The sequence below is a fragment of the Pelobates fuscus genome, chromosome 5 (genome assembly GCF_036172605.1).
Source record: "Pelobates fuscus isolate aPelFus1 chromosome 5, aPelFus1.pri, whole genome shotgun sequence".
NCBI classification, from domain to species: domain Eukaryota; kingdom Metazoa; phylum Chordata; class Amphibia; order Anura; family Pelobatidae; genus Pelobates; species Pelobates fuscus.
In genome coordinates this window covers 151178002-151192108 of record NC_086321.1, presented here as the reverse complement: position 1 = coordinate 151192108, position 14107 = coordinate 151178002, and the positions used below count along the sequence as shown (strand labels likewise).

The following is a 14107-nucleotide window of genomic DNA, read 5'->3' as shown; positions in this document are numbered from 1 at the left end:
GTATCCAAATAGACAGATGTGGTCTCTATAATATCAAAATATTCGAAATCCTTAGAAAGGTGAGGTAAAATCTGTATAAATAAATGTAACAGTGGATACAGACTGCCAGTAACGAAATATAAATACGTCCCAGCTACACTGTATCGCTATCTGTAATAATATATCTGTATGATAATAAACATACACAGAAATGCAATCATATGTCATGCAACAAGGGCTTCTGATCACACACTAGGTCACTGTCATAGATCTAGAGTGATAAAGTAAATGTCCTCTGGTACTTAGTAAGTACAGCAAACACCCATCGTATGAATAAAAAATATATATCAAATTTATTTGCACAGCATCATGAATAGTAAAAAATAAAAGAAGTCATAAGTAAAATGAAAAATCAAAAGTCAAATAGATATATTTATAAAGTCCTTGGGAATAAGCAAAATCCGGGCTAAGCGGTTACTCACTAGACCTCTAGCCGGTCAGGAGGTAGCAGTAAAAAGAAAAGCCGGGAAGATAGTTGTTGAAATCTTTGCGTGCGTCTCACTTAGTCTCGATCTGCGTTCCACTGGGTCTCGGTGAAATTGCGGCTCCTGCCGTAAATTGCCTTACGCGTTTCGTGACTGAATGGTGTCACTTCTTCAGAGGCTTGTAATCCTAAGGAACCAGAAGATGCTACCTTTCCTCCTGGGGTACTTGGTGCAATTGGTGCCTGGAACGGAATCCCCTTACAGCCCCTAGACAATTCATATTGAATTTCCTCTCTCATCTATTTGACTTAGGCCGATCCTACCGATCCATCAACGTTGCCCGGTAGGCCATTTCGGCAGCCCATGTTCCCCTAGACGGAGCTCCAGTTGGCCAGGACCTGCTGGTTTGTAGACTATTGTGGGGCATCAAACTGGCTCGCCCTCCAACACCGAAATATCCCCATCCATGGGACGTTCATGTCATGACTGGTTTCCTGGAAGATTGGCCAAGCAACGAAGATCTCTCCCTTCGCCAGCTCTCAGCAAAATTAACCCTGTTACTCTGCTTAGCATCTTTCCGACGAGTGTCGGATGTTCGAGCTTTTGACCATGACGCTATCAACTTTTCCCCAGAAGGTGTCACCTTTTCTGTGTCCAGACGGACTAAAATCGAACTCCTCTTCGGTTTTCTACCCTTATTTCACTAACCATCCAAAATTGTGTGTGGTTTCACTCCTCTCTCGTTATTTATTACTCACCTCCACTCTCCGTTCAACCTCCTCCAGCCAACAATTGGTCTCATATGTCCGACCACATAACCCGGTGTCAACCATGACCCTTGCCCGTTGGGTCAAATGGTTGCTCTCCATGGCCGGGATTGAAGCCTCCTTCGGAGCCCACTCCATCAGAGGAGCGGCGGCATCGGGAGCGTTCAACGCTGGAGCCTCACTTCGAGACATTCTTTATTCAGCAGACTGGTCCCGGGAACAGACGTTCCGCAATTTCTATTTTCGTCCAACTGTGCAAGCTTCCCTAGCCCTTCTAGGGGAGCGTTAAAACAGCAAATACGAAGCCTCCTGTCATGTTATAAAATTGTAGATTATGCTAGCTTTAGTGTACCTATAATCTTAATTTTATTAATGACAGTAGGCGAGTATTTCCCACCCTCACTTTCGCTTCCCCCCCCCCACCTAAGAACGCCTCTGTACAGTCTGGGGGGGGGGGGGGGGGGGATTAAGGCTTTGTTACAGTCTGGCTATAATATATGGGCTTTTTGACTACTGGATAACATGATTTTAGAAGTCCAATTCTCGGATTAATCTTTGGTTTCGACTCTGCTCTCTCGTTTCAGCGTAAAGCTCCTTCAAGAGGACAAGTCTAGTTGCTGTTCCAGCTCAAGCATCATCTTTCTCAAGTGGACATGCTTAACTCCTGTTTCCTCTCAAGCATCAACATTCTCGTCTGGCATTCTGAAACGCTCATCTGGATCATTTACCGCTCACTGTTCCTGTTTGTTCGCAGCCAGAAAGAGGAAGTGACATCACGGGGAGGGATTTTTATACCTTGTTATCTTTTTTCTGATTGGTTACCCTGTTACTATGTTAAAAAAGTGCTGCTGTGAAGCTTAAGTAAAGAAAGTCTTAAGCAAATACTCGCCTCCTGTCATTAATAAAATTAAGATTATAGGTACACTAAAGCTAGCATAATCTACAATGCTATCTGCTAGTTTTATATGGCCATACTGCAAATAAAGAGCAAATAGAAACATAATATACATTTATCTGTGCAGTTAAAAGGATACTGTAGTGCCAGGAATACAAAGCTGTATTCCTGGCACTATAGATCCCACTCTCTCCCCCCCCTCCCGCCGCGTAAATAAAGGGTTAAAAAAAACCTTTATTTACTTACCTGATCCCAGTGCCTATGTCAATGGGTTGATGCTCTGCCCCCTCCAATGGCCCTCAACGTGTCGGGTCTTCTATGAAGTATGATTCTGGTCCACGAGACATGGGACAACATTCGTTTAAACCTTTGAAGACAGCTCCAGCCATACTTCTATTTACCGTTATCTGTAAATTTACACATTTAGTTTCTTTCTCTTTCTTATCTTTTAGTTTGGCTTACACCAAGCCGCACAGCATTACTAGATATCTCCTTAGCGGTGCTGTTGCACTTCGGCAATACCAGGCAATCAAACAGAAGGTGGAGGGGGGACCAGAATTTAAGGGGTGCCCTCAAAGGCACAACAGAGTAGGGAACTAGTAATATATCACACCAGCGCAGGGCTTCCCGCTCTATTTCTGTTACATTATATCTTTCCTTTCCTGATCAACACGTAACAGTTGCAAATCTCAGAATCCTGTTACATTCCGTTTTATATTGCAGCTATATGGTGTTATTACCAAACTATCGAAACCCCACTTACTTTTTCTTTTCGTTAAACCTTTATTTTGATTACGTTTTCAATATATTCATCTACTATATTATTTTTCTTTATTTTCTTTTTGACCTAGAGTAATTTGAATATTTACTTTTCATACATTTTTTTTTGTTTTCCTATCACAGACACTATTTTCACTTATGACAAGTTCTGATAATATTTTAAATAATCAAATTAAAAGTGACGTTTTATAACTTTATTTATTTTTGGGTTACTCTTTACACATGGGGATTATTGCCTAAATGGTTCCTATTATGTTTTGTTCTTTTTTTCATTGAAAACATTATCTGGGGGTTAACCCCCCTCCCTCCATTAGAGTAACCTGACACTTTCTCCCTAGAAGGTTACTGTTGTTTAACGTTTCAGTTATGTATCAGAACTTTCGTCACGATAAAGGTGCAATACAATAACCAGTGTTTAAATAACAAACTATACTAATTAATACATTTTATACAGGTAGCACTTACCCTTTGCCCCTAGTGATTATCCATACATATACACACACACACACACACGTATTATATATATACACACACATTCTACATTCTAAAAAAAGAAAAAAGAAAGAAGAAAGAAAAAAAATCCTGCACTCCATATAATACAAATATACTTGCCCAGTGCTTGTCAAGCGAAAATATAAAGAATAATAATCCAGATAGCACTCTCAGGACTTGTGGAGTACATTCTACATGTAGCGTAATGTCTCACGAATACAACAGTACCCCTCAAGTATAGGTTTTATGGTGATTTGAAAAGTTACAGGGTCAAACATAAGATTTGCCAATTTCTATTTTTGTAAATTGCTATTTGCCAAATTGGCTATGTTGCCTTTGAGATGGTATGGCAACCCAGAAATGAAAATTAACCCTACCATGACATACCATCTGAAAAAGTAGACAACCCAGGGTATTCAAAATGGGTATGTCCAGTCTTTTGTAGTAGCCACTTAGTCACAAACACTGGCCAAAGTTAGCATTTATATTTGTTTGTGTGTGAAAAATGCAAAAAAAGAATATGAACGCTAACTTTGACCAGTATTTGTGACTGAGTGGCTACTATAAAATACTGGACATACTCTATTTGCAATACCTTGGGATGTCTACTTTTGCAAATGGTATGCCATGGTGGTAATTCTTATTCCTGGGCTACCATACGGTCTCAAAGGCAACATAACAAATTTGGCAAATTTAAATGAAAAAAATGAGATGGACAAGCCTTATATTTGACCCTGTAACTTTCAAAAACACAATAAAACCAGTACATGTGGGTACTGTATACTCCCGAGGCTTCGCTGAACACAAATATGAGTGTTTCAAAACAGTAAAACTTATCACAATGATGATATCACCAGTGAAAGTGCAGTTTTTGTTTAAAAAATGCAAAGAACAAATAAAAACGCTAACTTTGGCCAGCGTTCGTGACTAAGTGGCTACTACAAAAGACTGGACATATTGCATTTTGAATACCCTGGGTTGTCTACTTTTGCAAATGTTTTTTCATAATGGGGTTAATTCACATTCCTGGGCTACCATATGGTCTCAAAAGGCAACATAGACTGAGCAAACCAATCTGGCAAACTGAAATAGGCAAGCCCTATACTTACCCTGCGCCCTCTCTTGGTTGTGAGCCAGGTACATGCTAGGTGGCAAAAAAGCCAGAGCTTCATCCCAAGAGAAAACTATACAGCCCAAGACAAATCTAACATTATTAACAAACTAAATTTAAAGTTACAAGTAAAGAATATGAAATATGCTTTTTGTATTCTATTATGCAAATATTTTGAACTATGTGTTTATGTTTTTATTTGTATTTATTTATGCATGCATACAATTTTATATTCATCCCCTTTTTTATGTATTTCTCAGCTTTTAGCTCATATAAAAACGTTCATCCTGATGTTGGTTTCTTTTATTGTAATAAAAGTCCTTGGAGTGCCATCATTTGAACTGTACTAAATTCATTTGCGGAGCAGCACCAGGTATAGGACATTCTACTACACTGGAGTACAGGTGATTGTGGATTTTTAAAACTATATATGTGTGTATATCTGTATGTTTACGTGTGTATATACAAACACATCGAAACACATAATGTGTTTCATAATGATTCTTTCTACATGAAAATCTCAAAGATGACAACAATGTCTCTTTAATATGGCACAAAGAGCCATGGATCTTGTTTATTTATTACGTGTGCCTTAAATATAGCTTGTTGTGTCTACAATTTTAAACACTGACTCATTGTGCGAATGTGTAATCTTGACTAATTATTACAAAATCTTTTAGGGTCTCTGAGAGCAATTGGTTTCAGATCTAAAATCTTCAGTAGTTAGAATGTGATAACAATGCTCTTTTATAGATGTAACACAAAAACAGAGGCTGTGATATTAGTCTATAATTTAAATATGGAGAAATATGCCACTGCAAGATCATCAAACGGCTCAGATGATTTGCATGTATGCAAATGTAAGAGGTTTCAACTGGTTTTAAGTTCAACCTGGAGGATTCCAGTCACAGGTCACAGATCAGTTACTATATGCACCATGTCCTGGGCTGTTCTCTTCATTCTTACATTGCATTACTCATGTAAGATAATGAGAACCTGCATAGACAGCTCACAATAGGTGCCCTGTAATTTTCTAATGATTGGTAATATATCATTATCTTTTTCAGGTTCTGCGGCTCAGTTTGTGGTGACTCAGGAAGCTGCAATATCTGGGTCTATTGGTAATGATGGCCGTCTGACCTGTGGTCGCAGTGGAGGCTCAGTGACTGGGGGTAACTACCCATCATGGTACTATCAGACACCCGGGGGTGTCCCTAAACTTGTAGTTGGTAGTTCTAGCAGCAACAACCAAAACTATAGACCCTCATGGACTTCAGATCGGTTCACTGGATCGATATCAGGGGGTTTGGCTGTCCTGTCCATTAACAGATTGCAGGCTGATGATGATGGAGACTATCACTGTGCTCTCTATGCTGGTAGTGGTATATCTCACAGTGATACAAATACACAGAGAACTGAGACATAAATCTAGCATGTAACCCTCTGACTGAACAGCAGGGGGCAGCAGTTAACCTTATAATATTTTATTTTCCTATGGTTATCTAAGTGAACACGTTCTGTATTAAACTAACCCACCACATTAATGGACTCTATGTTCTAAGTTTCTAAGATAGCCTTACCAGACTGCATGGCTACAGTTTCAACATATACTGTGGAATAGAACACATTATAAACTAATTTTAGGATTAGAGATGTCATTCTTATACTTAGTTTCCTATAACCAATAGGACTCAAGAAGACGATCTATAATTATACACATTTTATATATTGTTATGCCTGTGATATATGTGCACCACAAACTTAGGTGTTTGTGCTGCATTAGAGGAGTCACAGTGCAGTGTGAGTTGCAGCTGTACTGGGAGATAGTAATGTATTTCCATTTATACACAGATACACAAGAGCTTTGGCAGTGTTCTGCAAATGGGAAGCCCTACTTGGTCACCTAGACGGACAGCCTGTTTTCCTTCTCTATGACACATCCAGTTTACAGCAGAGTGCTGACCTGATAATATGAACTGTATCACTGATCTGTTGTCCTGTACGGTTGACAGTGGCGGATCCAGAGCCTGATTTTTCGGAGGGGCACTTTTAGATTAAAGAAATAATCCATGCACAATAACCACTACACTCTGTGTAGTGGTTATGGTGACAGGATTCCCTCCCAGAGTAAGTAATAAAACCATTTAAGAAAAGTTTGACAACTTACCTGGGGTCTGCTGGGATATGGGGCTGTAGTAGGGCATAGGAGCTGTGGTGTGTGTAAGTGGTGTGTGTGAGGGTTGCAGTGTGTGGATGTGTAGGGTGTGTGGGGGCAGTGTGTGTGTGGCAATGTGTGTATGGGTAGGCAGTGTGTGTATGGGGGGCAATGTGTGACTTTGTATGCTGTGTATGTGTGTATGGGGGGCAGTGTATGTGGGGTTGAGGAGGGAAGGGGGGGCTATATATATATATATATATATTTTTTTTTTTTTTAAACAAAAATAAATATATGTCCCCCCTCGCTTCCACTGGCAGATCCGGGGGGGGGCAATAGGGCAATTGCCCCCCAGGCCGCCCGAAATTCTTTTAGAACCGGCCGCGGCGGACCGGCCCTTTAAATGCTGCAGCCGCCTGAGCTCAGACGGCTGCAGCTGCTTTTCCCTCCCTCCCCTCCCCTGTAGCGTGGCCGAGCTGGTCTCCGGTCCGCGGTGCCCGGCCGGAGTGATAGGAAGGTGCACACTGAGTGTGCACTTCCTGTCAGTCCGGCCGGTTACAGGAAACAGAAACTCCTGTTCCGCGCCGAGTTTCTGTTTCCTGTAACCGGCCGGACTGACAGGAAGTGCACGCTGTGCGTGCACCTTCCTATCACTCCGGCCGGGCACCGCGGACCGGAGACCAGCTCGGCCACGCTACAGGGGAGGGGGTAAGAAGAGGGGAGGGGGGAGTAAGAAGAGATGGGGGGGGAGTAAGAAGAGAGGGAGGGGGGGAGTAAGAAGAGGGGAGGGGGGGATAAGAAGAGGGGGGGTAAGAAGAAGGGAGGGGGGAGTAAGAAGAGGGGAGGGGGGAGTAAGATGGGGTGGGGAGTAAGACGAGGGAAGGGGAATAAGAAGAGGGGAGGGGGGAGTAAGAGGGGAGGTGGGGGAGTAAGAAGAGGGGAGGGGGGAGTAAGAAGGGGGAGGGGGAGTAAGAGAGGAGGGGGAGTAAGAAGAAGGGAGGGAGTAAGAAGAGGGGAGGTGGGAGTAAGATGGGGTGAGGAGTAAGAAGAGGGGAGGGGAGTAAGAAGAGGAGAGGGGGAGAGTAAGAGGAGGGGGAGAGTAAGAGGGGAGGGGGGAGTAAGAGGGGAGGTGGGGAAGTAAGAAGAGGGGAGGGGGGAGTAAGAGGGGAGGTGGGGGAGTAAGAAGAGGGGAGGGGGGAGTAAGAAGAGGGGAGGGGGGAGTAAGAAGTGGGGAGGGGCAGTAAGAAGAGGGGAAGGGGAGTAAGAAGAGGGGAGGGGGGAGAGTAAGAAGAGGGGGAGAGTGAGGGGGGAGTAAGAGGGGAGGGGGAGTAAGAAGAAGGGGGAGTAAGAAGAAGGGGGGAGTAAGAAGAGGGGAGGGGGGAGTAAGATGGGGTGGGGATTAAGAAGATGGGAGGGGAGTAAGAAGAGGGGAGGGGGAGAGTAAGAGGGGAGGGGGGAGTTAGAGGGGAGGGGGAGAGTGAGGGAAGAAGTAAGAAGAGGGGAGGGGGAGTAAGAGGAGGTGGGGAGTAAGAAGAAGGGGGAGTAAGAAGAAGGGAGGGGAAGTAAGAAGAAGGGGGGAGTAAGAAGAGGGGAGGGGGGAGTAAGAAGAAGGGAGGGGGAGTAAGAAGAGGGGAGGGGGGAGTAAGAGGGGAGGGGGGAGTAAGAGGGGAGGGGGAGTAAGAGGGGAGGGGGGAGTAAGAAGAGGGGAGGAGGGAGTAAGAGGGGAGGGGGGAGTAAGAGGGGAGGGGGAGTAAGAAGAAGAGAGGGAGGGGGAGTAAGAAGAGGGAGAGGGGGAGTAAGAAGAGGGGGGAGTAAGAAGGAGGGGAGATAAGAAAAGGGGGGAAGAAGACGGGGAGGGGAGTAAGAAGGAGGGGAGATAAGAAAAAGAAGGGGGTGAGTAAGAAGAGAGGGGGAGTAAGAAGGAGGGGAGATAAGAAAAAGAGGGGGGAAGGGGAGGGGGAGTAAGAAGAGGGAGAGGGGGAATAAGAAGGAGGGGAGATGAGAAAAAGAAGGGGGTGAGAAGAAGAAGGGGGAGTAAGAAAAATAGGGGAGAGTAAGAAGAAGAAGGGGGGAGTAAGAAGGAGGGGGAGTAAGAAAAAGAGTGGGGAGTAAGAAGAAAAAGAGTGGGGAGTAAGAAGAAGAAGGGGGAGTAAGAAGGAGAGGGGGAAGTAAGAAGAAGAAGGGGGGAGTAAGAAGAAGAAGGGGGCGTAAGAAGAAGAAGGGGGTAAGAAGAAGAAGGGGGTAAGAAGAAGGGGGGTAACAAGAAGGGGGGTAACAAGAAGGGGGGTGTAAGAAGAAGGAGAAGAGGGGGTAAGAAGAAGAAGGGGGAGTAAGAAGAAGTAGGAGGGTTAAGAAGAAGAAGGGGGGAGTAAGAAGAACACAGGGAGGAGGGGGGTAAGAAGAACACAGGGAGGAGGGGGGTAAGAAGAACACAGGGGGGTGAGGAGAACACAGGGAGGGTGGAGGGGGGATGAGAAGAGCACAGGGAGGGTGGGTGAGTGTGAGAAGAGACCGCTAAGGGAGGGTGGGGGAGAACTCTAAGGGACAGCTCTATAGGACAGGGGGCAAGACAGGGAGCTCTTTCACACTATGCGCGCGCACACACACACACACACACGCAATGCATCCCTATACATACACAGAAACACACAATGCATCCCTATACATACACAGAAACACAACATGCTTCCCTTACACACAGAGAAACACACAATGCATCCATTACACACACACACAATGCAACCCTTACACACAAAGACAATGCACCCTTTGCACACATACACAGAAACAGACAATGCAAACACACACACACTGCTTTTCTTACATACACACAGAAACACAATGCATATCTTACACTCAATGCACATACATACAGACACACACCTTGCATCCCTTATGCATACAAACACAGATTCACACAATGCATCCCTTACACACAACCAGAAACACATAATACATCCCTTATACACAAATACACACTGCTTCCACTACACACAAACACACTGCATCACCTGCACAAACTGGTATCCCTATAAACTACATACCATAAGCAGACATAGTAGATCCTCTACAATAACACATAACACATCCCCTACACACTCCACTCCCTGTGAGCGAACTCATGGGTGGGCGGAACATATAAGTGGACTTATGAGTGGGCCTTATGGGCATACTCACCGTCAGGCCCTGGGGCCCAGACCTTGAGCTGTGTAAGGGGCCCCAAAAAATGGAGCTGCTTCCAATTCTCCCAGAACATTGAATTTTGTGACCATAGTTGCAAACTGCCTCCAGAGATCCTGTTCTACACCAGACCAGTGGAGCCAAACTGCAGCCCATCATCATCCTCATCTGGTTGTAAGTAGGCAATCTAGTATATTATTAGTGACACTAATCTATAATTTACCTCACATTAAATGGACACTATAGCTTAATGAAGTGGTTCTGGTGTCTATAGCTTGTCCCTGCAGGCTTTTTAATGTAAACACACACTGTGTTTCATATGGCAGATCATATGGGTGGGGCATTGTGATGTCACATGGGGGGGCGTCAAATTTTTATTTTGTCTAGGGCGGCAAAAATCCTTGCACCGGCTCTGATCCTGGGCAGGTGCACCAGTCTACTGGAGACCCACAGGAGGGGAGTGCACTGATTGCACTGCACTCTCCTCCTGCCCAGACCCGTCTTTACCGCAGTGCAAGTGCCCTCTGCCCCTAATCTTACAATAAATCCACTAAGCAAATCTTTATAAATTTGGGGGGATCAGCTCTGTTTCCACAGTTTATTGGTGTTTACTCTGATGTCTGTATTAATATTGAGGGCTGTCTAAGTAGTTACATCAGTGTGTGTCGGCAGGGCCAGCCGTTGGGGTGTGCAAGCTGTGTGGTCACGCAGGGTGCCATGACAATAGAGGCATATTTAATTTAACAAAGGCAAGTCTCTGGCTGAGTGCCGGGTTCGCGGCTTGAGGTGGTGAAAGCTTGTTTTGTCGGGTGGTCGAATCTGTCCCGGTGGTGCTTCACGTCCGGTGCGGGATTGTGGTGGCTTAAGGTGGAGGCGAGTGCTTGACGTGGGGCAGGCTCTGCATTTCTGTTTGTGCATCCGGTCCCGTCTTCGACGCCTTTTGCGTTGGTGGATTTTAATGGGGACTGCTTCGCTTAGCTGTGGTGGAGCTTGTTGGGGCTTCCTGCTTGTTATTTGCTTCCAAAATTGATTAAAGAGTCTGTCCAGCTTAGACTCAATATCCTGCCATGCATTGCTGGTACCAGGAGGACACGCGGCTGCCGCCATATTGGTAGAGTCGCAGATGAGTATGTCAGCCTGGGCGGCTGTGCTCTGTGTGTCCATTAGCTCCAGACAGCCTCTCAGGGGTGGACCGGGATAACCCCCATCGGTCCGAGGGGGGGTAACGGAGCTCCTTCCAGGAAGTAGCTGCTCCTGGGCATCCCAGGATCGGGAGATCGGCCGCCTCTCCCGCCCAGTGAGCACCAGGCCACACTTGCCACGTGGAGGTAAGACTCTGTCGAGTTGCTGACCGCTATTAAGCATGTCGGGTCGGTCAGGTAGGAGCAACATTGCTGGGTCATCCCCTTCTGGGTTGAAATTCGCTTGTTGATAGCTGCTTAAAGTGAGATATTGAGGGAGCTCACACGAAGTGCGTCTTTCCTCCATGAGAGCTAGGCCGCGCCCCCCGGAAGCTGCATTCTTAGTGAGAGGAGGGACAGTGTAGCTGCTGCTGATTTAATAGGGAAATCGATAGCTAGGCTAGTGTATTCAGTGTCCACTACAGTCCTGAAGGACTCATCTGATCTTTGCTGTAAGGACAGCACCCCAAGAAGCCCTTTTTAGGGCTAGAACATCAGTCTGCTTTTTTTTTTTTCCTGTGTAATCTAATTGCAGTTGCCTGCCTGCCAGCGTGTGTGTCAGGCTCACAGCGTATACTGTGCCCACTTGCCCAGTGCCACCACTCATATCTGGTGTCACAATAGCTTGCATTTAAAAAAAATATATACTTTTTTGACTGTAATATAACAGCAGTCAGTTTCCTTCACACGTGTGCATTTCAGGGCCCGCCAGGGCACAGTGTCACACCAGTGCAACTCATATCTGGTGTAACAGTAGTGTACATTAAAAAATAATAGAAATTTGACTGTGAAATAATAGCAGTCAGTTTCCTTCACACATGTGCGTTTCAGGGCCTGCCAGGGCACAGTGTCACACCAGTGCAACACATATCTGGTGTAAAAGTAGTGTACATTTAAAAAAAATAAAACAATTTGTGACTGTAATAGATTGAATAGCAGTTAGTTGTCTGCAAGCGTGTGTGTCAGGCCTACAGCGTCTACTCTGCCAACTTCTGCCAGTGCACATTGCCACTCATATCTGTTGTCACAGTAGCTTGCACGCATAGTACCACTAATCGAAAAAAAAAATGACCGGCAGAGGCAGGCCACCCTGCAGGGGCCGTCGTGGTCGTGGTGCTGTGATTCCCTTTGGCCCTAGAATAATGCCCAGTGTTCAGAGGCCACGTACCCTGAACTCGAAAAGTTCTGAGGACATAGTTGACTGGCTAACACAGGACACCCAATCTTCTACAGCTTCCGCTCGTAACTTTGACACACCATCCTCCTCCAGCTTAGCTTCGGGCACCTCTCAAGTTACCACTCGCCCGCCTGCCGCCACCACCAACACTAGCACCACAGCCGCTTCACTTGATCTGTCAGAGGAGTTATTTACACATCAGTTGGAAGAAATGAGTGATGCGCTACCATTATTGCCAGAGGATGTAGATAACAGGGATATGTCTCAGTCAGGCAGCATTACACACATGAACGTACGGTGTGATGATGATGTTGTACCCGCTGCTGCTTCCTTTGCTGAGTTGTCAGATACAAGTGAAGCGGTTGATGATGACGATGCGTCCTTGGATGTCACGTGGGTGCCCGCTAGAAGAGAAGAAGAACAGGGGGAAAGTTCAGATGGGGAGACAGAGAGGAGGAGGAGACGAGTTGGAAGCAGGGGGAGGTCGTCGCAAGGAGCTAGTGGCACAGTCAGACAGCATGCATCGGCACCCGGGGTCAGCCAGACAGCACGCCAATCAACGCATGCTGTTGCCACCACCAGAATGCCGTCATTACAGAGCTCAGCAGTGTGGCATTTTTTGTGTGTGTCTGCCTCTGACAACAGCAATGCCATTTGCAACCTGTGCCAAAAGAAACTGAGTCTGAGTCCAACACCCACCTAGGTACAACTGCTTTGCGAAGGCACATGATCGCACATCACAAACACCTATGGGATCAACACATGAGTACAAGCAGCACACAAACTCAAAGCCGCCATCCTCCTCCTAGTCCAGCATCTTCAGCCACGTCAACCACTGCTGTCCTCCTTGCCCCCTCTCAACCATCCGCCACTCCGTCTCTCGCCTTGAGCAGTTCCTGCTCATCTGCCCACAGTCAGGTGTCTGTCAAGGACATGTTTGAGCGTAAGAAGCCAATGTCACAAAGTCACCCCCTTGCCCGGAATCTGACAGCTGGCTTGTCTGAACTCTTAGCCCGCCAGCTTTTACCATACAAGCTGGTGGAGTCTGAGGCGTTCCAAAAATTTGTAGCTATTGGGACACCGCAGTGGAAGGTACCCGGGCGAAATTTCTTTGCACAAAAGGCAATCCCCAACCTGTATTCGATTGTGCAAAAGGAAGTAATGGCATGTCTGGCACACTGTGTTGGGGCAAGGGTCCATCTGACCACTGATACCTGGTCTACAAAGCATGGTCAGGGCAGGTATATCACCTACACTGCGCATTGGGTAAACCTGCTGACGGCTGCCAAGCATGGAATGTGTGGCTCTGCAGAGGAGTTGGTGACACCGCCACGACTTGCAGGCAGGCCTGCTGCCACCTCTTGTACTCCTCCTACTCCATCCTCTTCCATAACCTCCTCGGCTGAGTCCTCTTCTGCTGCTGCGTCTTGCTCCACATCAACGGCACCCCCCCAGCTCCCCAGGTACTATTCCACATCCCGGATATGGCAGTGTCACGCCGTCTTGGGGTTGACTTGCCTGAAAGCAGAGAGTCACACCGGACCAGCACTCCTGTCCGCCCTGAACACACAGCAATTGGATTTCGGCAAAGTGGTTTGTGACAACGGAAGAAATTTGTTGGCGGCATTAAATTTGATCAAGTTGACACATGTGCCGTGCATGGCACATGTGTGTAATCTGATCGCACAACGCTTTGTGCATTAGTACCCAGGCTTACAGGACATCCTGAAGCAGCCCAGGAAGGTGTGTGGCCATTTCAGGCGTTCCTACACGGCCATGGTGCACTTTTCAGATATCCAGTGGCGAAACAACATGCCAGTGAGGCATTTGATTTGCGACAGCCCGACACGTTGGAATTCAACACTCCTAATGTTCGACTGCCTGCTCCAACAAGAAAAACCTGTT

At 46.1% G+C, this 14107-nt stretch overlaps 1 protein-coding gene across 1 annotated transcript in view; it reads left to right on the top strand.

The window, feature by feature from the left end:
* Window positions 1-5422: 5422 nt before the first annotated feature.
* The window catches only part of IGLL1 (immunoglobulin lambda like polypeptide 1), a 214059-nt gene continuing 205374 nt past the window's right edge, over window positions 5423-14107 (top strand). The window contains exons 1-2 of the mRNA XM_063454486.1: window positions 5423-5489; window positions 5577-5895. Of these exons, the coding sequence (XP_063310556.1) occupies window positions 5447-5489; window positions 5577-5895 (362 nt within the window). The 5' untranslated portion in view covers window positions 5423-5446. The remainder of the gene's footprint in view (window positions 5490-5576; window positions 5896-14107) is intronic.